At 44.4% G+C, this 22260-nt stretch overlaps 1 protein-coding gene across 4 annotated transcripts in view; it reads left to right on the forward strand.

Annotated features, from left to right (window-relative positions):
• Window positions 1-22260, forward strand: part of LOC103678822 (kalirin RhoGEF kinase) — a 453600-nt gene that overhangs the window by 318111 nt on the left and 113229 nt on the right. For all 4 annotated transcript variants that reach the window (XM_040621337.1, XM_040621339.1, XM_040621338.1 and 1 more), the window contains exons 11-13: window positions 5470-5661; window positions 14992-15200; window positions 18521-18695. In XM_040621337.1, coding sequence (XP_040477271.1) covers window positions 5470-5661; window positions 14992-15200; window positions 18521-18695 — 576 coding nt within the window. The remainder of the gene's footprint in view (window positions 1-5469; window positions 5662-14991; window positions 15201-18520; window positions 18696-22260) is intronic.

Raw genomic sequence — 22260 nt, forward strand, 5'->3', positions numbered from 1 at the left:
AGGATACAGTTAAGTTACTTGAAAAAAGTTTGATCTTTTCAGGTCTTTCTTATAAAATTTGTTAGGCAGGACCAGAGCAGTGCTAGGTCTAAGGTTAATTATTTACCCCTACTGAGGCAAGACTCTTCTGAGTACACTACCTAATATCCTGTGATTCACAAGGTTTTCCAGTGGGACTGCTGGAAACAGGTACCATTCCCAGCCCTGGTTGAATAGTGGGTGCCATTACATTTAATTCCTTCAGGTGGTTCTTTCCCCAGCCTTGGCTCATTTCCTCACACACAGATGCATTCTCTGTATATCTTCCCCAGATTGGGTAAGGAAAGATGGTGAAAGAAATTTATTTGTCAACTATAAAGTACTATTCAAATGTAAAGTTTGGGGTATCACCTTGATTTGTCTGCCATTCACTAATGTCAAAATCCAGAGATAAGTCTGTACCTTCCCTGTACTTCCATGTCTCTCTTTCCTTCAATGCTTACATACATTTTCTCCTTTCCTCTCACTGCCCATTGGTTCTAGCCATATGAGCCTGGAAAAATAGTCATCAGGAAAGAATTTCTTCAGGTCCACTGGTAGTCACATTCTCCAGTCCACACTGCCTCTTTTGAATAATAAAAGTGCCTCCTGGGCCTCGATGTTCCTCATCCCCAGAGCATAGAGCCAAAAGTGCTAACTCCATGTTACCAAGAAAGCCAACCCTTGATGCTATAGCCAACCCTTGATATAGTCACTGTCTCATCTACTTCTTGCCTTCAAAAAGCTTGCTTTCCCCCTGCCCCTCTGCTTTAGCCCAGGGAGTCTGAAACCATGCCTGTGTTTTGGGGATACCTCTATTTTCAGAGATAGGTTATCCTTGTTCTATTTCTTCCATGAGGAGAAAGCAAAAAAATAATGGGCCAGGGCTGCAGCAGAGTGAATGGAAGGTAGACCGAAGGCCTGAATTATCTAGGGTATTTTACCTGGTTGACATAGGGATTAGGGAGAAAAGAACAGAAATTGCAGCTGTCTGTGTGTCCCAATTGTCTGACTCAGGACGACCACAGGCCCTGCTTGAAAGCCCCAGTGGCTGAAGGATCAATAACCCAATGCTTATACCCATTTTTGGCATATCAATTGGGTAATGTTGATAAGGGGTCAAGTACAAGGCAGGGGCTAGGAGGGTTGGAAACCAAGGAATGCCTAGGAACTGTACTCAGGGCGAAGTCCAACTCCGGTCCTGGGGAAGAAACTGCTGTTTATTTGGTCAGAAGGTGAGCAGAAGCCTGTCATGATCTGTGCCCCAATTTGGGGTGATGACAGGCATCCACGCAGTGCTTTGGTAATACTCTAGTTGATATTCTCTAAACACTTTCCTGTTTCAAGACTGTGCCAGGAGGTAGGATAAACCAAATGGGATTGAATATTGAATATGAATTCCAGCATGTAAGGTCTTGTACCAAGTAGTTGATGAGAGCCAAGGATTGAATATTAGGATTGATGAGGAGTGATGTATTCCTTAATTTATTAATTCATTCACTAAATATTTATGGAGCATTTATTTGGTTCCAGGCACTAAGGGAAAGAGATGAAAGATATTATCTATCTCTAAGCAGATGAGAAAAGCAAACATTTGCATTAGAATATGGCAGGTACCAAGGAGGGGTTGGCATAGATCACTCTGGGAGCTCAGAGGAGCACATCTAGGCCAACCTTGGGTAAGAAGTGGATATGAGGGTGGATTTCCTGGAAAGTGATGCCTAGGGTGGGTCTTAAAGAATTGGTCATGTACAAAAAGTGGAGGAAGGGCATCCCAGGCTGAAGAATAGGGGCAGGATTCAGTGCAATGAGTTTCTGGAAGTGTAAGCAGTTTATTTCATAGGTTGTAGGGGATAAATGGGGTCGAAGCTGTTGAGAAAAATCAAGTGTCAGGTGAAGAAGGGCCTTGCATGCCATGCTAAGGTATTTTACCCCAAAGGCAGTGGGAAGCCACTGAAAGGTTTTAAGTAGAAGAAAGGTGTGACTGGATCTAAATTTTAGAATCTCTTTCTGGTAGTGATAGGGAGGAGGGCTGGGCAGCAGGTAAAGCAGGGAGCCCAGCTTTTAGCCTTGACCCCCGTATCCTCCTATCTGTCTTTATTATCCCTTTCTCTTAATAAAATCTATTCTCTAACTCTTTTTTGCCTTATTCAGTATGATTTCCTACCACTGTCTAATTTATTCAGGTTGCCTCAACTTATCCAAACATACCATGCCCATTCCCATCTCTGTGCCTTGTTCATTCAGTGAACATTTAGTAAGTGACTATTGTATACTAGCCATGGTTCCTGGCATGAAGAACCAAAGATGAATGAAACATGGAACTTACATTTAAGGAGCTCAGTAGGGAGATACCCATGGAAGCACATTGTTACTATAAGGATGATAATGGCCATGGAATGAATAAACATAGAGTACCATGGGCATAAAGAAAAGTGAGTCATGTCAATGAGAAGCCCTCTTCTTTCTCTGCTAAATCCTGCCCATCCTTAAGCTTCTGCCTTCACTCTGTATAGAGGCAAGGCATTATCTCTATATACCATACACCCACCACGTATGTCTTCTAATTAGAACTGTTCAGTGGCTTCCCACTGCGTCTGGGGTGAAACACCTCAGCATGACATGCCAAGGCCCTTCTTCATCTGACACAATAGTGTAATAGTTTGGAGCTTGTTCTCTGAAGGCAGAAAAGATTTTAGTCACGGTTCTTTCACTTATGAAACCTGTGACCTTGGCCAGAAATTATTCATGCCTCAGTGTCTTCATCTGTAAAATGGGTATTGACTTCATAGGGTTATTTTGAAGATTGAGAAGTTAATATATATATAAATCTTTAGATTGTCCTTGGCATGTGAAAATTATTCAATAATTACTGACTATTTTTATTCTCAGTTTTTATCCATTTTCTTAGCATCGATATCATGTCAAGAAACTTTAGGCTTTAATTATTATTTTGTTACTTGCCCAGCTTTATGTGTTGCCATATTATTTCTTTCAAGAATGTTTATATAATAATCTTTGGAGGCAGCATACATTGTATGTGTATCTGTACTCCTGAGAGACTTGTATAGCATTAGGTATGTCTTAGGGTGATCAGCCATCCCAACTTGCTCAGAACTGATGGGACTTCTAGTGTTAAAATCAGGAGAGTCCCAGACAAACTGGGATAAGTTGTCCATTCATATGCAGTAGGTCCTTCAGTTTTGCCTTTAGTTTTGCTTTTTTTTTTTTTTTTAATATCTTATTGGTCCCAAACTTAGCTTTCCAAATAGGCTTGCTTCGGTTTTGCCACAGAAAAACCTTAGAAAATATAAGGTCACAACCTCTGGGTTTCTTTGGGGTTTCCTGAAATTCCCTAGGGTTTAAAGTAGAAGTTATGAGGACTTTCTGAAAAAACTCTCCCATCTGCTCTGGGTATATTTACTAGAAATTGTGGACAACCCCATAAGAGCCTTCCTCAACCTGGCCCACAGTCCAGGAGGTTTTTCCTGCCCTTCATTTCCCATCTTTCTTGTTATTTCCATCATGATTCTGAGTACTTTCTTCATTTGCTTTTCAGAATCAATGCACCCTTAGTTGAGTCAGGGGCAAAGCCTCTTTCCTCACACAGGATCCTGTGTTTCCATGGATTTCTTAAGTGGGGCCAAAGGATTTTTCCTCCTTTTCAAGTCCCACCACCTGCACTGGGACAGCATTTGCCGTAGGCCATTGTTTTTCAGACAGCATTCCTTAAGGATCCGCTGGGGCCTCTCTAAGTATTTCTGAAAACCATGACAAGTGTTTCCTGAAGACCTGCTCATCTTCCTCAGTATGATCAAGAGTCTGTGTCAAGCCTCTGAAAGTTTCTACCCCAGTGTATTAGTTTCCTGGGGCTGCTATAACAGGGCACCACAAATTGGGTAGCGTGAACACAGAGGTTTATTGTCTCTCAGTTCTGGAGCCTAGAAGTCCAAGATTCGTTCTTGGTGAGAGTATGTGGGAGATTCTGTTCCATGCCTCTCTTAACTCTAGTGGTTTGCTGGCAATGTTTATCATTCCTTGTCTGGTAGATACATCCCCCAGTCTCTGCTTCATCTTCACATGGCATTCTTTTTGTGAGGACACCAGTCATGTTAGATTAGGAACCCACTCTACTCCAGTAGGACTTCGTCTGAACTAATTACATCTGCAATGACTCGGTTTCCAAATAAGGTCCCATTCTGAGGTTCTGGGGGTTAGGACTTCAACATGGGAATTTGCAGGTTGGGGGCAGGGAGTACAATTCAATCTTTAATGCCCAGATCTTCAGGTGAGTCCAAAAAACAAACAAACAAACAAACCAAAAAAAAAAACAAAAGAAAAAAATGAAAACTCCATGGACACTAAAGGCCACTTCTCCATGGGCAAAGTCATTGCTCATAAATCCATTTCAGTTCTCACTCACTTTGCATTTGATACTTTTCTGCTGCCAGATTTGCATCCTCACCACTACCCACTTGTTTACCAATCCATAGGGCATTGTATGACTGTAGGGATATTAAGAAATATGATAGACACTTGAGTCACCAGTTCTAAATCAGGGAATATCAGATCTTTTTTAAGGGAAGCCTACTGAGGAAGAGTTGAATCCATGGCACAGCTCTTACAAAGGCGGTGACTCCCATCCTGATGAATAATACTTACAAGCTGGTTGCCTTGTTAAATGCTCTAGAGAATACCGTGGTGTGTAGAGACAGGGGTTGGAGGAGCGTGTGTGTGTGTGTGTGTGTGTGTGTGTATGTGGCAATGTGCGTGTCAGGCAGTAAGTTAGGATAAAATCACTGGGCTCCTCCCAAGCCTTCCTGCAAACATTAAGCCTTCAGTGGGTGTTCAGGGAATAGCCTGCATCTCCTCACTCTGACTGTGGCTGCTTCCTTCTGTCAGCTCCCTGGAATTGCTGACCCCTTCCCCTGCAAAGAGATAGCTCTGTTGCAAAAGATAAACACCAGTAGTTACAGGGAACTTGGAGGGGGGGAGTCGAACACGTCTCCCAGTGATTGTTTCCCGGGTGTTCTCACAGAGAAACACAGCCGATCTTTGTGGATGAGGTATTTCTGACTCTGGCAGTTACAGCCAGAGATGCGAAGGCAGGAATGGGTCTTCGCAAGGGTGGGGAGTCACAGCGCATGGGGACGGGGGTTCTCGCATGCCTCCTCGCTTCTTTCCAGGGACACCCCACCTCTGAGAAATCCCAGGGACGGAGGAGGCACCTAGCTAGTGCCCACTTATGCCAAGCTGCCAGGCAGGCTGCTAGCTCGCTGAGAGGCTCCAGGAGAGCCAGGCGCTCTGCTCCTCCGAGCCGGATCAGGGAGCTGTGGGCTCAGCGCCTACGCCCTGCTCTCCAGCTCTGGGCAGCCCCGGGTGGGCTGGGGGAAGGCGCGAAGCTCGGTCAGTGACTGCGAGTTGACTTTCCCTCACTGTTGCTGCTGGCAGAATACCTACACCAATGCAGACAAGCTCCTAGAAGCCGCAGAGCAGCTGGCTCAGACGGGGGAATGTGACCCCGAGGAGATCTACAAGGCAGCTCGACACCTGGAGGTACGCATCCAGGACTTCGTGCGCAGGGTGGAACAGCGGAAGCTTCTCCTGGACATGTCTGTGTCCTTCCACACACACACCAAAGAGGTAAGGCAAGCTGGTGGGAAGGGAGCATTGGCTGCTATGCCCAGGGACCCGGGTGGTCTTAGGGTTAGTAGCCTCCGCGCAGTGATGATACTAACAGTTGGCTCCTGATAATCTGTATTTAGATCTCAACCAGAACGGAACAAAATTTTCCCCTTCTCATCTCTAGTGAGGAGAGGGCCACAGAGGCAGGTCATTGAGGGAGTCTGGTAGGGCATTCAGTCTGCAGCTGGAGAAATTTGGGGATCCCTGGTGTAGAAGTAGTCGTGGCAAGAGGAAATGTAAAATCACAGACTCTCTTCCCACCCCAGACCCACTTTCTCTTGGTTGCTGTTTCCTGTCAGAAATCAGTCCTGCAGAACTTTGATCATCTTTGCTACCAGCAAGAAGCATACAGAGTTTGCAAATGTGTTCTGTGTTTTTCTTTTATCTTTTTAAAACAGAGGATTAAACCTTCTTAATGAGGTCTACCAGAGGGTGATGATGTTAAAGTGAGTTGGTTCTCCACTTGCCTGATGGTGAAGTGGCGGCCAGCGAGGGAAGGGGGACTGGGGTACCCTGCACACAGGAGGAAGCCAGCTGGGCTTAAATCTGGCCCCCAAGAATCATTCACAAAGTGGAGACGGGAGAGGGGAGGATGGATTGGGTTACACTGTTGGCAGGGCGGAGGAGCTCACAGAGAGGAGGAGGGTTGCAAACCTGCAATTGCTTTTCATTTCTGATTAACATGGGGCACTCTGAAATTGAGTAAGTGGCCAGCAAGGAGGCACATTTAGCATCTTCTGTAATAACACCCTTGGCAGATGAACTCATTAGGTGTATGCATGCTTGTGTTCCCCCAGGAATTCATTTTAATGGAGTATTAATTAAAGTTTGATTGCTTCTCAGGAAAAAAAAATTAACCCTACTTAATTGAGTTGATTTTTGATATTTGAAATGCATTAAGAAGCCTGGTTGTTACTACTTCACGGGCTTTTCTGACACTTGGTGGGAATGAATGCAAATCATTGCAGTGCCTATCAGAGAAAAACACGAAAAGATAATGTTTTCTAAACTGAGATTCCCCAGGCAGATGAAGGCCCGGCGAGCTCCCTGAAGATAGCTCTGCTTCCTCTGTTGTGGGACCCACAGCTGCTCTCTGATGAGTGTCTGTAAAGCAAGGGGATTAGCTTTAATCCAGGCTTTCCTGCCTGGTTGTCTGCTTGCTTGTGGCTCACCCGATTCTTAATAATGGTTTCAGAAACCAAAGGCTTGTGTATTCTCTTTTAATTATGAGCCTGTGGGTGATGGAATGGAGCATGAATGAACACGAGTCCTGTTTCCCGTGAGGGCTGTGGGGGTGCTCACTGCCCAGGGAGGTGATGGATGAGGTTAGTTTAGCTGTATCTCCCACATTCTGTGCATGGAACTAGAAGGCTGTGATTCTAGTCCAGATTTCTGCTGCCATAGAACCATGTGGGCTTATGCAGATCACTGTGTCCCTGGCCCTGGGTTGCCTCATCTCTAAAATTGTGCAGTTGTACTCAGTGGCCCTGAGACCCCTTATAGTTCTAATGTTCGAGATTCCTTTCTTTTTCTTCTCCTCTTCTTAATTCGATGGTGATAATAACAATAATAAATAATAGTAATTATGTCTGAAGTTATACAGGTGACTTACCTGACCTAAGATATGGTTCATTGTAAGCACTCAATGTATAATAGATAGTATTTTTTTTTTAGATACACATGGAATCGTCACGATAATCTCATGATCTAGATTTTCTTAAACATATTTTCTAACGGGGAAACTCAGGCTCACAAAAGAGCCTAAGTTATGGAGCTTCTCACCCAGTGAAGATTTTCCCTGTTTTCCGAAGACTGCTCGGGCTTGCCTCTGCTGTTCCACACTCTCCCCTCCTGTTTTCCTCTGGCATCTTCTCCCCTCCTCTGCTCTTCTTCCTTTTCCTTACTCTTCTTTTTCTTCTTTATGTTTTCAACCCTCAAAGCAGGGCCTTGTTGGGGAGGGTAGATCTTAGCTGAGAAAGGCAAAGTGTTGCCAGGTTGTGGGTGTGGGAGACAGATGCTGATAAACACAGTCATAGATCCTTCCTGCATAGTTATGGCTAATTTCTTCTTCCTTCCTTCCTTCCTTCCTTCCTTCCTTCCTTCCTTCCTTCCTTTTTTTTTTTTTTAAAGTAGGCTCCACACCCAGTGTGGAGCCCATCGTGGGGCTTGAACTCATGATCCTGAAATCAAGACCTGGGCTGAGATCAAGAGTCAGACGCTAAACCAACTGAGCCACCCAGGCGCCCCTCCTCTTGACTTTCTTTCTTCCTTTCTGTCTGCATGCAATCATTTGCTGAGTTTTTGCATTAATGCCACTGTGTAATAGAATGTTGTTGTGGGATATAATTTTGAAGGAATTAGATAGAGCCCCCCTGTACAGGAGATTTCTGAGCAGGAACTGAACATCCGTCTTCATAAATGATGTAACCTAGGCTTCCTGTGACTCCCCAGGCCGAAGTTCATAATTTTACTTTTTCCCACTTTCTACGTCAAAAGATTTACTCTAATTAGGATCAGAGAGGAAACAGGAGGAAGATATGAGAAAGATACCCTCCAGGCCTATTTCTTCTACAGATTGAAGGGTCTGTTTAATCCTTTTGGCCCTGCTTCATGAATTCTTGGTGACCATGGGAGTCTGAAAGGTTAAAACCTTCTAACTATTTTATTGCAGTGTTCTGCATAATTTGAATAATTAGAAACTAAATATTCCATGTTGAATGATTCATTAAACAAATCAGAGTGCATCTAGCTAGCGAAATACTATACAGTCCTTATAAATTGCATTGTCAAAGATCATGAATAGCATGGGAAAGGGCTTGTAGGATGATACATAAAACACTGTATATCCAGCATGACCACAATTCTGCTTCGCACATAGAATAAAGACTAGAAAGAAGTATACAAAGAAGTTAAATGTATGGGCGATTTAATTTTCTTTCACATTCTTTGGTTTTATAACTTTCCTTCAATGATGTGTTTGACTGAAAATCCCTAACAATCCCAATAATGTTATATTACAAAAATGAAATTTGTCATCCCAGTTGGAGAGAAGAGCTACACTATAAAGAGAGGTGACAAACATGTGCTTAGGACCTTCTATGCTTGCAGAGTCTCAGCTATTAGTATATATTGTGCTGAAATTTCAAATAGCTTCCTTTTGCCTGGGGACTGGAGGGCAGCTGGCATGTTGCTGGTCTGGAAAGCTAGGGAGGATGTAGGGAGAAGAATTTACCCAAGTCCTCATTTTCTTTGTCCAAGGAGAAGGCATTTGTAGCAAGTGTCATCTGCTCCACAGAGATTGTCCAGACAGAATTCTCTTTCCTCGCTGCGTTTCCATGGAAATGCTGCAATTGCTGGGCTTTCAAAACATCCATTTTTGGATATTTTGTAGTAATAATATGAGAGTCAAATTAACTAAAGAATGTGGCCAAGATAATCAACCTCGACTCTTTATTACACAGCTTAATTAAATGCCCATTTCTATTTGTTTCTAAACTTGTGAAATCCTTCTTCCGTGCTATTTTCTACTCAAACAGGCATGCACGCACACGCACGCGCGCGCACACACACACACACACACACACACATCCCACAAACACCTCAGACATTCACATGTACACACGTTCCTCTCCCCACCCACTGTAGGATCACAACTAAATCAATCTTCCAAAGGGATGATGCTCTCAAGAACAAGACTGCTTCATCCTCTCTTTCAATTGCCGAACTGTCACGGTGCTTGTTTAAGAAATAAAGCTGGTAGTCGATGCCAAAGAAAAAACGATCTCTTCAAAATGAGGGAAGGGTGGTTCACCCTGTGGAGATCGTGTCTGTTAGACATCATAGGGCAGTCGATTGCCTCAGCACCCTGCTGCCACAGCTGTGACGGTGGAACAGCCCATCAGCAGGGGAAAGCGGTAGAGTAGAATACCCACCTCTTTCCCTAACCGCTCATCCAAAAGCCTCATTAGTTCTACAGACTTCCTAGTGTCTCCCTTCCTTGTCCCTCCTTGCCCGCCTTTTTCCATTGCCTCTTTCTCTGCAGGCAGGATGGGCTCCATGGGCTGGCCCCTGCTGAACTCCCTGGTTCACTCTTAGGACCAGCTTTATGTAGTGCATTCAAAGGCTCCTTCAGCTTTACCCCTGCTAATGTTCTTCTCAAATTAGGTCCTTTGTTTGGATACAGGTATTCGGGGCCACAACCACATGTGTTCTCTGAGAGGAAGAACACATAAAGCCATCTAAGTGTGTCTGTCGACATGGACCAAGTAATCACTGCCAACCAAAGAGCAGAGCCCTGAAGGAATGGGTCACGGTACAGATGTGTTTGACCAAGAAGAGCATCTGGAAATGGCTCAAACATGAGAGTCATTCTGGAGGCAGTGGATTGAAGGAAAAGATGCAGTGCTAATGTGTTAGACTCTCCATACGCAGAGGATAAGAAGGATTACCCTAGGGGAGAGACCCCCCAAATGGAGAACAATAGGAAAAAAACACGTGGTTGCTGCTACCAGTTACCTCACACACTCCATGATTTTATCTAGTTTTGACAGTTGTTGCTTGTGGTAGCTTGAGGGGAGAGACCATTTTGACTGGGTCTCACTGGCTGCCTGATAATTAGTAAATTAGTAATAGAAGTGGCTCTCTGATGTGGATTCTTTTCCAAGCAATCTAGGCTTGCTCTTCAGGGGTAAGTCAGACGGACACATACACAGAAGGAAACCCACAGGACATTCAGATAGGAAAATTTCAGCCTAAGAAATGGAATCTTGATCCTTACTCATAGTTTAGGGACACTAATGTTCCTTTCTGTACACTTTACGTATGCCTCGGAGGGCCTTATTCAAAAAGGTGCATTATGAGCTTGCAATTTAAATGTGCTGCCACTAGGAGGTGACTGTGTGCATGTGGCCTGTGGGATTGCAGGTGGCTCACAACTCAAGCTTTCTAGGTTGTAAATAGTGTCTTAACTTGGTATCACAATTATCCTCCCAAGTGGTGCTACAGTTTCTGGACTTTGGATGTCTCAGTGTCTAAGCTGTGACTGCAGTGTTTCAGTTTAGAGAGTCATGTCTTTGTTACCCTCTTCTTGACATCAGCCTTTGACGAGAAACCATAGCAAGTCAGAGCTGGAAGGGATTTTAGAGACAAGCTGGAGAGCCCACACATACATGTGCACACACACGCACACACTGGCCAGTTTAAATATGAAGTAGTTGAAATGAAGTAGGTTTTCCTTGCTCAAGGAGTAGCCAGACAGGGGCAGAATCAAGAATTATCGCCAGTAAATTTCAATTCCATTCAAGAGCTCCTTTCCTTCTGCTTGTCTTTGTAACAGAAGGAAAAATAGAGAAAGATGTCACTAACCCTTTGCCTTTGGTGCTATAGTCCCCTTCCCTATGTCCAAGCCAAATTCTCTTTAATCACTCACAATTTCATTGAACATTTTATCCTCTTGAAGGTAGACCAGTGCTTCCTTTTCTTACCAGCCTGCTAACCACTGGGCTGCTAAGCACTGGGCTGAGCTGCATGGAGTATTGTCCTTCATCATTTATCGCTTGGCTGATTTTCCTTAGCAGTAAGTAGGTTTTGACTCTGCTTTAGACAAGAGTTTGTTTATAATATAGTAGAATATGTGAACAGAAATGTGAAAAATTGGGGCGCCTGGGTGGCTCAGTCATTAAGCGTCTGCCTTCAGCTCAGGGCATGATCCCAGGGTCCTAGGATTGAGCCCCACATCGGGCTCCCTGCTCTGCTGGGAGCCTGCTTCTTCCTCTCCCACTCCCCCTGCTTGTGCTCCCTCTCTTGCTGGCTGTCTCTCTCTCTGTCAAATAAATAAATAAAATCTTGAAAAAAAAAAAAAAGAAATGTGAGAAATCAGTTTCAGTTCATTAACAAAGACTATTTGGGGGGAGGATACATTTTTCTAATGATATTGACTTCAGAGGTCAGAGTGTATCCTCAGATGTCCCTAGTCTGTCCCTAGTCCCTTTGTTTATAACACTGATATTTCATTTTATCTGGCAATTCCTGTGGTCCATTTCTTTGCCCCTGCTATTTAGCTGCATGACCATCAGGAGGAGGGAGAGCCATGAGGCATGGTGGATTTCCTCAGAAAAAATGATGCTTTCTTCCTTAGACCTACACCAGGGTTGTTCAAGTTTTATTGAGAATAAGGGAATGGGGCGCCTGGGTGTCTCAGTTGGTTAAGTGTCCAACTCTTGATCTCAGCTCAGGTTTTGATCTCAGGGTCATGAGTTCAAGCCCCACATTGGGCTCTGCTGGGAGCTGGGTGTGGAACAACAACAAAAAAGGACCTTTAAGCTATGAAGCCATTAAAATAGCTTAAGGATGGTACTGAGAACAAAATTATCTTAAATCAAATAAAATTCTCAATATCCCTATAAGCCTCTTTTCTATTTCTCATTCCTATAACAGCAAGCACCAGCCTTACCCTGATCAGTCTTCTGTCTCAGTGCCTGTTCTCCCTCAAGACATCAAGTTTCTTTTCCTTCTCTTGCATAACTTGCTTCGTGTCTGCAGTTTTTGTCTCTCTCTTCACATCCTCTTTTCCCTTCCTTTCATTTTCCTTTCTTTTCCTTTCCTTCTTCCTTTCCTTTCCTCTCTTCTTCTCTCTCCTCTCCTTTCCTTCCTTCTTTCTTTCCTTTAGAAATATCTAGACTTTCCAGTCCCTAGGCTTTCCTTAGACATCCTGGGACAAAGCAGCAAAAACAGCAAAAAGAGGCCCAGCTCAACCTGGCAGCCTGAAGGACCAAATCCAATGTTGATCTTTTACTAATTCCAAACTGAGGAAGTACTTCAAACTTTCCTGCTGCCTTCTAGTGGGAACTGCAAGTGGCTTGCATCAACAGTATCTTTTAAATATATTATCTAGTATGTCCTATATGCTAAGCACTATTTCTAAATGATATATATAGATACAAATATCTATATTGATAGATATAGATACAGCTCACTTATTTGTGTATATGTACACACAGACACACACACACGTATGTATCAACTTACTAGTAGTATTTATAACTCTGTGGGGGTAAACACTATTATTATCCCAACCTTACTGACAAGGAAAACCAAGGTGCCGAGAGTGTAGGTTATATGCCCAAGGTTGTCTAGCTGATACGTGGTAGAACCTGGGGCTTGAAACTCTTAACCGCTATGTGCTATTGCCTCTCTGTACAACAATTTTTCAGAGAACCCATTATCTTTTACCCAAGGACTTCAGCACCTGTAAAACATGGTTTTTCTCTCTAGACAAAATGGCATCATGAAATAACGTGAAGCAACAGCGACCAATATCCTGAACTCCCTGGTTTCAAACCAATTTGAAATAAATACATTCATAATATGTAGGAGTATGTATTCCATCTTCTATGGTCTGGAAAACTTGTTTTGTGTTTTTTTTAAAGATTTTATTTATTTATTTGTCAGAGAGAGAAAGAGAGAGAGAGAAAGCAGTGGGAGCAGCAGATAGAGGGAGAAGTGGACTCTTCGCTGAGCAGGGAGCCCAATGCGGGGCTTGATCCCAGAACGCCGGGATCATGACCTGAGCTGAAGGCAGACACTTAACTGACTGAGCCACCCAGGCGCCCCTTATTTTGTGTTTTAACAACAAAAAAAGGTTTTTTGTAAAGGAAATAAACTGAATTACAACTAGATCGTAAGCTGCTAAATGACAAGAACACTGAATAATAATAATTTGTATTCCTTATAGCAATCATCACAATGCCAAGGACTTATTAATAATTTTATGTTTACTTAAAGCATTAATAATAAGTAAGTAATTTAATTCCCATAATCTTTGATGAGCAGAGCAGATCTTATACCCATTTTGTAGATTAGGAAACTGAGGCTCAGAGAGTTTCTCACCTGTCCAAGAAGGACATTGTTTATATCCCTCCTTACATGCTGCCTCTAGGGCTTGTTAATCTTGTTAACTCAACCTCTTCTGCCATATCTGGAGCCTCTCCTACCTAAAGAACAAAGAATAACTTGTCTGAAATATGAAGACTGTTTTTGTCTCTATTGTTGCTTTTCTTATCCCTAATTACAAAGGCCATATCCTAATTTATTTACCTAATTTATTTACCTAATTATTTACCTAATTTAATTAATTATGAAATAATATTCCTGAAGTGGATGTTTATCCATGTTTTTAACGTAGAAGATTGCAGGAATGTTAAAACCAGAAGGTAATTAACCTTTATTTTACTTAATGCTTTCTTTAACCTGTTTTACACATGAAGTCATAGAGAGCCAAGGGTGGAGTGATTTACTCAAAGTCATCACTAGTTAAAAGAATAGGGGCCAAAATCCACGTCTGATTCTGTCTATCCATTTTCTCTCTGTACTGTGTTGTTGTTGTTGTTGTGTTTTTCCTGGTAGGCCCTGAACTTATCTTTCTGGCTAGCCAAGTGAAGTTTCCTTATTTCTAAGCAAGCATCAAACTCTTCTTTCCCTTCATCATTTTATGGGCATGCTCAATATGAGTATTACAAGTAGAGCCCTGTGGCAGACCACTGGATACCTAGTTTCAGTATGAGGGAGAGCTATCATTACATGAGTTTGCAGTAATTCAGTCCAGCTCCTCATCATTTCCAGTGCTTATTCTGTTCAAAACATTATACTTAGCTCTTTTAAAGTTGCCTGACCCATAATATCACCCTGACTGCATTTCAGTGCCTTGAATATCATGGGGGAAAAGGCTCATACTTACATTGAAATTAAGATAAGCTACATTCTTAACATTCAACCTTCTAACCAACCTAGCAGCCCTGAAAAGAACAAAATAATTTAGCATAACACATATTTTTAAAATTAATCTTCATTTGGTTCTTATCAAGCATGCCATTCTTTTTTGTGTGTTTCCAAAGTCATGATTCATTTCTAGGAAACAGCATCTAGCGGCCTGGAGTGTGCAGAGCCCTCCTTTCTGAAAGATGAAATAATGTGTGTCCCTCACCAATCCTCTGTTCTTCCTGGTCTCTCCAAGACGAGTGATCCCCCTGCTCTATAATTACAAGTTTCCCTGAACCGCAGGGTAGGTAAGCCAAGGGTGGTTCTCATCCTTACGGAATGGAAACGTTGATGGCGTGAACTTAGGAGAGATGAGTAATGAATATAAACATAAGTATGCTGGCGAGAAGCACAGTCTGACATCGCACTGACTGGTGGAGGCTAGATGGGATGCCCATCTGACTTTGTTGCCCTGGCCCCTGCCCTGGCCTCTTCTGTCTGCCCTGAGTGGGGTCTCTGCTTTCTTCCCTGCAGTTGTGGACATGGATGGAAGACCTTCAGAAGGAGATGCTGGAGGACGTTTGTGCGGACTCAGTGGATGCGGTCCAGGAACTGATCAAGCAGTTCCAGCAGCAGCAGACCGCCACTCTGGATGCCACGCTCAATGTCATCAAGGAAGGCGAAGACCTTATCCAGCAGCTCAGGTCAGCGCCTCCCTCCCTGGGGGAGCCCAGCGAGGCCAGGTCAGCATGGGCAGTGCTTTCCAGTGGGAAATGCCCTCGACTAGATGTGAGATAAGTCCTGTCCTGGTCTTGGCTCAGCCACAGCCAGCTCTGTGGTCTTGTGTGAGCTTCAGTCTCTCCATCTGTCTGATAGGAAAATGCCTGTTCCATACCCAACTTGAGCTTAGAATGAAAGAGTAAATGGAAAGCTCTGATGTGTCAAACAATTATGTATTATTCATGATGCTATTCAGCAATTCATAAGTAATATAGACACAAAAATTAATAACCTTCAACAGAAAATAAATAGCATGTTCATTAAGAATTATGGCATATTTGGTTATGTGGAGAAACAGCTATTATGGAGTACTGCGTTATTTGGCTTCTGATCTCGGGCTGAACCCTGAATGCTAGAGCCCCAGTCGGCAAAAATGGTTGGCTTTGTGGGATCTAGAACTCTCTAGATCATTGTGTGTGTCACTATCCCCCTCTGCTCTCCATTACCCACATACGACCTTTCCACCAGTCCTTGCTGCCCAGAAAATACAACTCCCTCCGTATCAACCTAAACCAACATAAGAAGGAAAATCCTGTCAAAAACCTTACATTCATTTAGAATCTTCCACACCATTGCCTCCTTTCTGTTGGAATCAATATCTAGTTTCCTGTCCCTGTCAAGGGCACTGGCCCCTCAGATGAAGTGTCACGGGGCCTTGAGCAAGCCCTCAGCACCATGCCTGTGCCCAGGTGCTGTATAAATAGGACTTGATAGTGCTAATGATGTCTGCCCGCAGGGACTTGCTCTATCCTAAAATCACCGAGCACTGGGACCTCTGCCAGATCCCGACAGAAATAATCTCATCAGCAAGTCCCAGGCCAGCCCTGGGGCCTGAGGGAATTACTTCAATTGGAGAGGGTTCCCCCCCTCCACCAGTTGTCCAATTAAACAATGGGAACTTACCTTGATATAGCCCTGGCACGTTTTTCTGTTGGAAATGAATCACGTCGATTCCAAACATGCACAGGAGATGTTTTGAGTCCTCCTGTTGCATACTAACGAGACAGCCTCTTTGCCTTCTTCCCCCAGTGCATCTTTACTAATGTATAATACACGAGTGTTGTCTGCCTATCGAGGAAACCCTAGTGTTACTGGCTTCTGAAAAAAATTCCAAATGGCAGACAGTCACTTAATCTCTCTAGCCTTCAGCTGCCACATCTGTGTAATTAAGGGGGTCACTCTAGGAGCTCTGTCAGCTCTAGAATTTTGTGATGGTTTTGTGTTTTCTCTCCATATACTCTTCATAAGCTTGGCAGGTTTTGTTCTGTGTGGGCTGGGTCTGTGGCGATGACCCCTGCTCGCACCTGCCAGCCTTGCCTGATGCTTAAGGGCTGAAGGCTATTCTGTGACGGGGGAGGCCGTGACGTGGCTGATGCCTGTTCTACAGACTCAAACGCCGTGGATTTCGGAGAGGACCCTAGCTAGCTAGCCGTGTGACCAAGAACCCCTGGCGGCCATGCACGCCCTCACTAGCCTGACTCTAGCCCAGCCTCCCTGCCCTGATTTCAAGACCCATCAAAGAGGAGAAGAAGCAAGCGGGGCCCAGTGGAGGTGGGTGGGATGCCTCACGCACGCCAGAGCACGCACCCTCTCTAGGCCTCTGTGACTTCTCTGGCACTCATCAGCGAAGCAACTCAGGTGGTTTTGGCATCATCTCTGTGATTCCTAGTGAGTGTGACGCTGACATAGGTACCATGCAAAATGGTCAGGAATCATTCTCTTCCTTCTGGAAGCTGATGGAAAACAGATGGAGAGGAGCAGTCATAGAGAACAGGCATACACTTCCAACAGCGAAGTCCTCAGCCAGTGCCTAATGCAGAGGGTCACGTACAGGCCTTATGCTCTGTTCCTGACTGGGGTGTCTGTGTGATGGTGGGGTCTCTGCCCAATAGGCCAGAGGACAGGGTGGAGTTGGGAGCTCTCGGAATGACAGAAGGAGGGGCTCCTGACCATGGGCCTTATGCTCCCTTCAGAAACAGATGGCGTGAGCTCAGGCACAGTTGCTTCTAAGACAAACACAGGCGGACAGGACTGGGGGTCAGAAAGCCTGCTGATGATTTTGCCCTTGTCCTCTGACTTCTTACGTTGTATAAGAAGCCAAGAAGCCGCAAGATAATGAATGTGCCCATTTATTGCAAGCTTTAGGGCCCTATAGAATCTAAACATCTGAACACCTGTAATTGTACTATTATAATGATCTCTTTGGAGGTCTCACCACCCCTTACTCTCTGAGCAGCTCAGTATGTTTCCTTTTGGTTCCCGTCTATGACACGTCACCTCCCCCTGCCACTTTCGTATAGACTCTCCTGCTTAGAGAATACAGGCCTCCCACCTGCCTGGCTGGGTTCCTGCTTTTAACGCCCAAATCAGAACTCATCCTCTTTGCCTCCTTGCTGTTGCCCCAGCCTCTTGTGCCCCTACCCTCTACTCTCCCCAGCTGGGCCTGGGCCCCAGTCAGCGCTTAGCACTTCTCGCGTGTCCTTTCAGGATTAACGGCCACTCATGCAGCATGTTTCTGGTCACAGAGCACATTCACGTGCACAGGCCTACTTGACAGCAAGCCACGAAGTGAGCAGGGCAGGGATTATTAAGTCCACTCGACAGGAGGCAGCTGGGGCTCCCGGTGGTGCTTGTCCAAGGCCACGGGCCCCTGTGGGTCAGAGTGAGGACTGAATCTGGGCTTGCGGCCTCTAGAGCCTGTGCTTTCCTCACCACAGCCTGGAGCCTGTGTTATAGCACGAGCCCGTAACTTTGGCAGAGCATTATAAAGCAGATGAACAATTTTGGTAGCCATGATCTCATTTTATTGAACAAGAATCCTGTGAGGTAAAGCTAGGAAGGGTGATTTTTTTCATATGCCTTTGATTTGTCTAGTCTTATGCATTGCGATCGATGTGTCTGTTCTCATGCATGTGTACATGTGTGTACTAAACCCGTGCATCATGGGCTGCATGTATGTGTGGAACCGGTCCATTTCCCTAGTGTATTCGGCTTCGGAGAGCCCTTTCCGTCCATTCCTCTGTCTGATCCCTTTCACAGTTCTGTCTGAGGACTAGGAGAGCAGCTAGTCTCAGAGCTATGGTGCTGTGAACCTCAAAGAGGATACACATATTGTTGGTTCCCCTGCTAAAGAGATAGTCCCAGGGTCACAGGAGGAGTTTGGTAAATGTCAGGAATGACCCAGTTGCTTCACATCCACCTTGCTCAGATGAGGAAGGCCCCCTGCCCCTACATCACTTTTAACATGGCAAGGCCTCTCCCCCCCACCCTGACTCTGCCACAGGGACTCGGCTGTGTCCAACAACAAGACACCCCACAGCAGCTCTATCAGCCACATCGAGTCAGTCCTGCAGCAACTGGACGACGCCCAGGTGCAGATGGAGGAGCTGTTCCACGAGCGCAAGATCAAGCTGGACATCTTCCTGCAGCTGCGCATCTTTGAGCAGTACACCATTGAGGTAGACACTGTATCCTGGTCTGCTTCCTGGTCAAGGGCACTGCATCAGGGGCTGGGGAGGGAGCATCGGGTGGTACCCTGTGGAAATTCAAGGGGATTGCGCATCAAGGATACATTTTTAGAATCAACAAATTCCCGATTCACATTCTACCTTGTTCTGTTCCCCTGTCCTTCTCACCTGCTCCACCAAGCAGAGCCTCTCTGTTTCATTCTCTGTTTGGGAACTACTTAGAAGGTTTTTGTTGGGATTATTTGAACCCTTGGTATTTTGGTTCCTGAAAGACCATGGTGTTGGCTATTTGAGTTAGTGATTGGATCCTTCACTTCAGGAGTAGGTGGGTGTTAAAATTGGAGGCCTCGTCAGCTGATGACTAGAGGCTAGAAGCTAGATGAAATCACAGAGCAGTCAGGAAGCAGGAGCCACGGAGAGCTTCGTGCTCACCAAGAAATTAAGTCTGTGCTGACGCCATCTTGGTTCCTCTCATGGACTCCTCAGTTCCTTCTGGAAAGGTCAGAATCAAATGTTCTGATATATTTATATCCCCTTTGTGATGCCTATTAATAATGTCTGTTCCACATAATATCCACCTTTTATTATTTTCTACTTTGAGACAGTAACTAAAGCCAGGCCAGTAGGGTTCCTGGGGTGTGAAGAGCATCCAACATCCAAGGCACTTTGTCCTTTTCAGGGATGGGAAAGGGTTAAATTAAAGAGGCACTATCTTCTCTTTACTTCCTACTGGTGTGGTATGAGGGAAAGCCTCACTCCACCCATCATTTTTTGTTTGTTTCGTTTTGTTTTGCATTCCAATGGGCTCCTCACAGTTGGGGCTCCTGGGTGTCTGGGAATGATCTTCCCAACAATATCTGTGGAAGCTTCATGAAACTGGTATGGAAGGAAATGACTTTTTTTTTTTTAAATGTTGCAATTCCCATACCCCAGTCCCAGTCCCAGAGGGGACCAGAGAACTGTCCTGGCAAAAGATGCTCTTTTCTTCAGTTCTGTGACCAACAGGGTTTATGTTGAGAATCAGAAACATAAAAGGAAAGCAGTCCTAAAGCAATCCTTCCTATCTCTGTCTTATGATCTTTCTCTTCTTATAACCACACCTCCACCTTTGCCTCCCTGGAAGCCACTGCAATTTCTTGCCGAAGACTACCTGTTCAAAAAAGGGGCATTCTGGACAGTTTCCAGAACAAGGGAAAAGATAAATCTTTAAATCTAGATCTTGATTATCCTACCAACTTGTTCTATAACTTTAGGTGTAGTTATGTGTATTTTTTACTTGATTTATTTTGAATTTATACTCAAGAGGATTTCAGGTGGCAAATAGTATTAAAACATAAGTTGTGGGGTGCCTGGCCGGCTCCGTTAGAGGTGTGCATGACTCTTGATCTCAGGGTGGTGAGTTTAGGCTCTACGTTGGGTGTAGAGATTACTTGAAATAAACACACTTTAAGAAAAATAAATGTAGACTTAAAATATATGTTGAAAGAATAATGAATATACTGGTGGAAAATTAGAGATGTTGGCAGGCAGCAGAGTGAATGTGGTGAGCTTCATAGAGCTGGGGTGATGAAGGTAACAAAGAAAGGAAAGAGGGAGTGTGAGTTGTTAATCTTCGGTACTTGGGAGTGAGGCTCACTGAAATGAACAGAGTTCCGTTTAATTGCAGTGGCCCTGGCCCCAGGCACTCCCACCATCCACTCCCACCATCCACTCCCGCCATCCCTCCTCCGCTCCACTGCGCCTGCCAAAGGTGAATGTATCCGTTGGGAAATCATGTTAGCAGGTGTGGTGATTCTGCTCTTGTAGTCTCTGTTTACTCTCCTGTCATTCCAGGTGCACATCAGAAACTGCTTAAGAGGAAGGAAACCATCTGAGGGTTTGGATGTTTTATTTCATCAGATGGCATGGTTTGGAGGTCTGGGATGCTGGTTTAGTTGCAGAATGGGTCAGATAGCTTCACTTTGCCATGAACTGCACCCCTGACATTAGCCAGAGGAGATGGGGGGGTATCCCTAGGGTGTGTTTGCCTATAGTGATTCTGGGAAAATCCATTCCCACTCCTGAAAAACAGTCCGGAGTATATGGCAAAAGTATCCCTTAAAACAAAAAAGCAAACTATAAATCCAATACTTTAAAATTGGATCCTTTTTAAATGTTGCACCAAAGGAGCCTGTTAGTTCAATTTATAGGATTTGAATTCTTATAGCCTTCATATCGTATAAAAATTCTCTCCCCCCCCAGTAACCCCCAAACTGTACAACAACTTGAATAGTTGATACATAGTAGAGCAAAAGTGGGGGCATCGTATGAGGGTCTAATAAAATGAGGGAGATAAAAATAGTAGTTTGGTTCAGCACCCTCTGGTTTAGGCAATGACATGCAGGTTTTAGAAGGGGTCTTGTGCCCCATCTGGGGTGTGGCCCAAAGCTTGGGAAATGCTGCATTTCATCTCAGATTGAAATGGAAATCCTGCCAAACCCGTGAAAAAGTTCTGCTTCAACTCAGATTGTCAGAAGTTATTTTTGAGGGTGCTGAGATTATTTCAAATACCAGCTAGTGTTTCACTGTGAGGGGATGACGAGCAAACATTTAGAGAAGAGTCAGAGTGTGAAACCAAGGGCGGCTTCTGTGGTGATGGACATGCCGGAGCTGACATTAGCCAGGACAGGGGCTGTCACTGCAGAGCCTTCAGCTATGGTGTCCTTCCCTTGAGGAAGGCATTTGATGGACATACTCGGAATTCCTGGGGATTACTGAAAACCAGAGCAGGCCTGCACCCCTGACATCTGGGAATCTAAGCATGACTCCTTCACCGTGTCACCGATGGCTGAGATGGGCTCATTTATTTCAAAATTAAGGTAGTACAGACTCCTTTTCCTCAATAAGGATGGTGTGTATGGTGCCCACAGGATGACCTGGGGTGAGGTCATAGGGCACCCCCCCACCAAGAATGAAACTTCTCCCAAATGTAGGAGGCAACTGCTCAAAAGCCAGGACTGAAGCTGCATTCCTCACATACCTTCTTAGCCTCCACAGAGACTAGATGGAATGACCCATGGTGGAATATGATGTTCTGTAAAGGGTTTCCTATAGGTTCAGCTTCCCTCCATGAAAGGCATTTTATATGAAATGGTTGTGATAGCAGAGACATTTCGCCGAATGTGAATAATGTTTACGTTGTAGTGGTAAGAATATGGGTGATATCTTCTCGAAGCTTCCATGCATTTCAAAGTTTCTGCAATTGACCAGAATGATCAGAAAGAAATTTAAAAAAAATGTTTTTAGAAGCAAGAATGGGCCAGCAGTCTTCAAACTCTTTTGATCATGCACGCTCTTAATAAAGTATTTTTGAACTTGCAACTCCCTATCTTTGCATATATTAGTTGATAAATCGTACACATGTTCTATCACTGGCTAATAATCTCAGAACTCAGCCTGCCCTCAGGGCAAAATTCAGCTTTTTCATTAGAAGTTGTGGTTCCATATTTCAGATCCCCTCTTGATCCTTTCTTTTTCTTATTTTTTTTGCCTGGTTTCTTGACAGATCTGATTAGAT

This window comes from Ursus maritimus, unplaced genomic scaffold (genome assembly GCF_017311325.1).
Source record: "Ursus maritimus isolate PB19 unplaced genomic scaffold, ASM1731132v1 scaffold_4, whole genome shotgun sequence".
Lineage (NCBI taxonomy): Eukaryota > Metazoa > Chordata > Mammalia > Carnivora > Ursidae > Ursus > Ursus maritimus.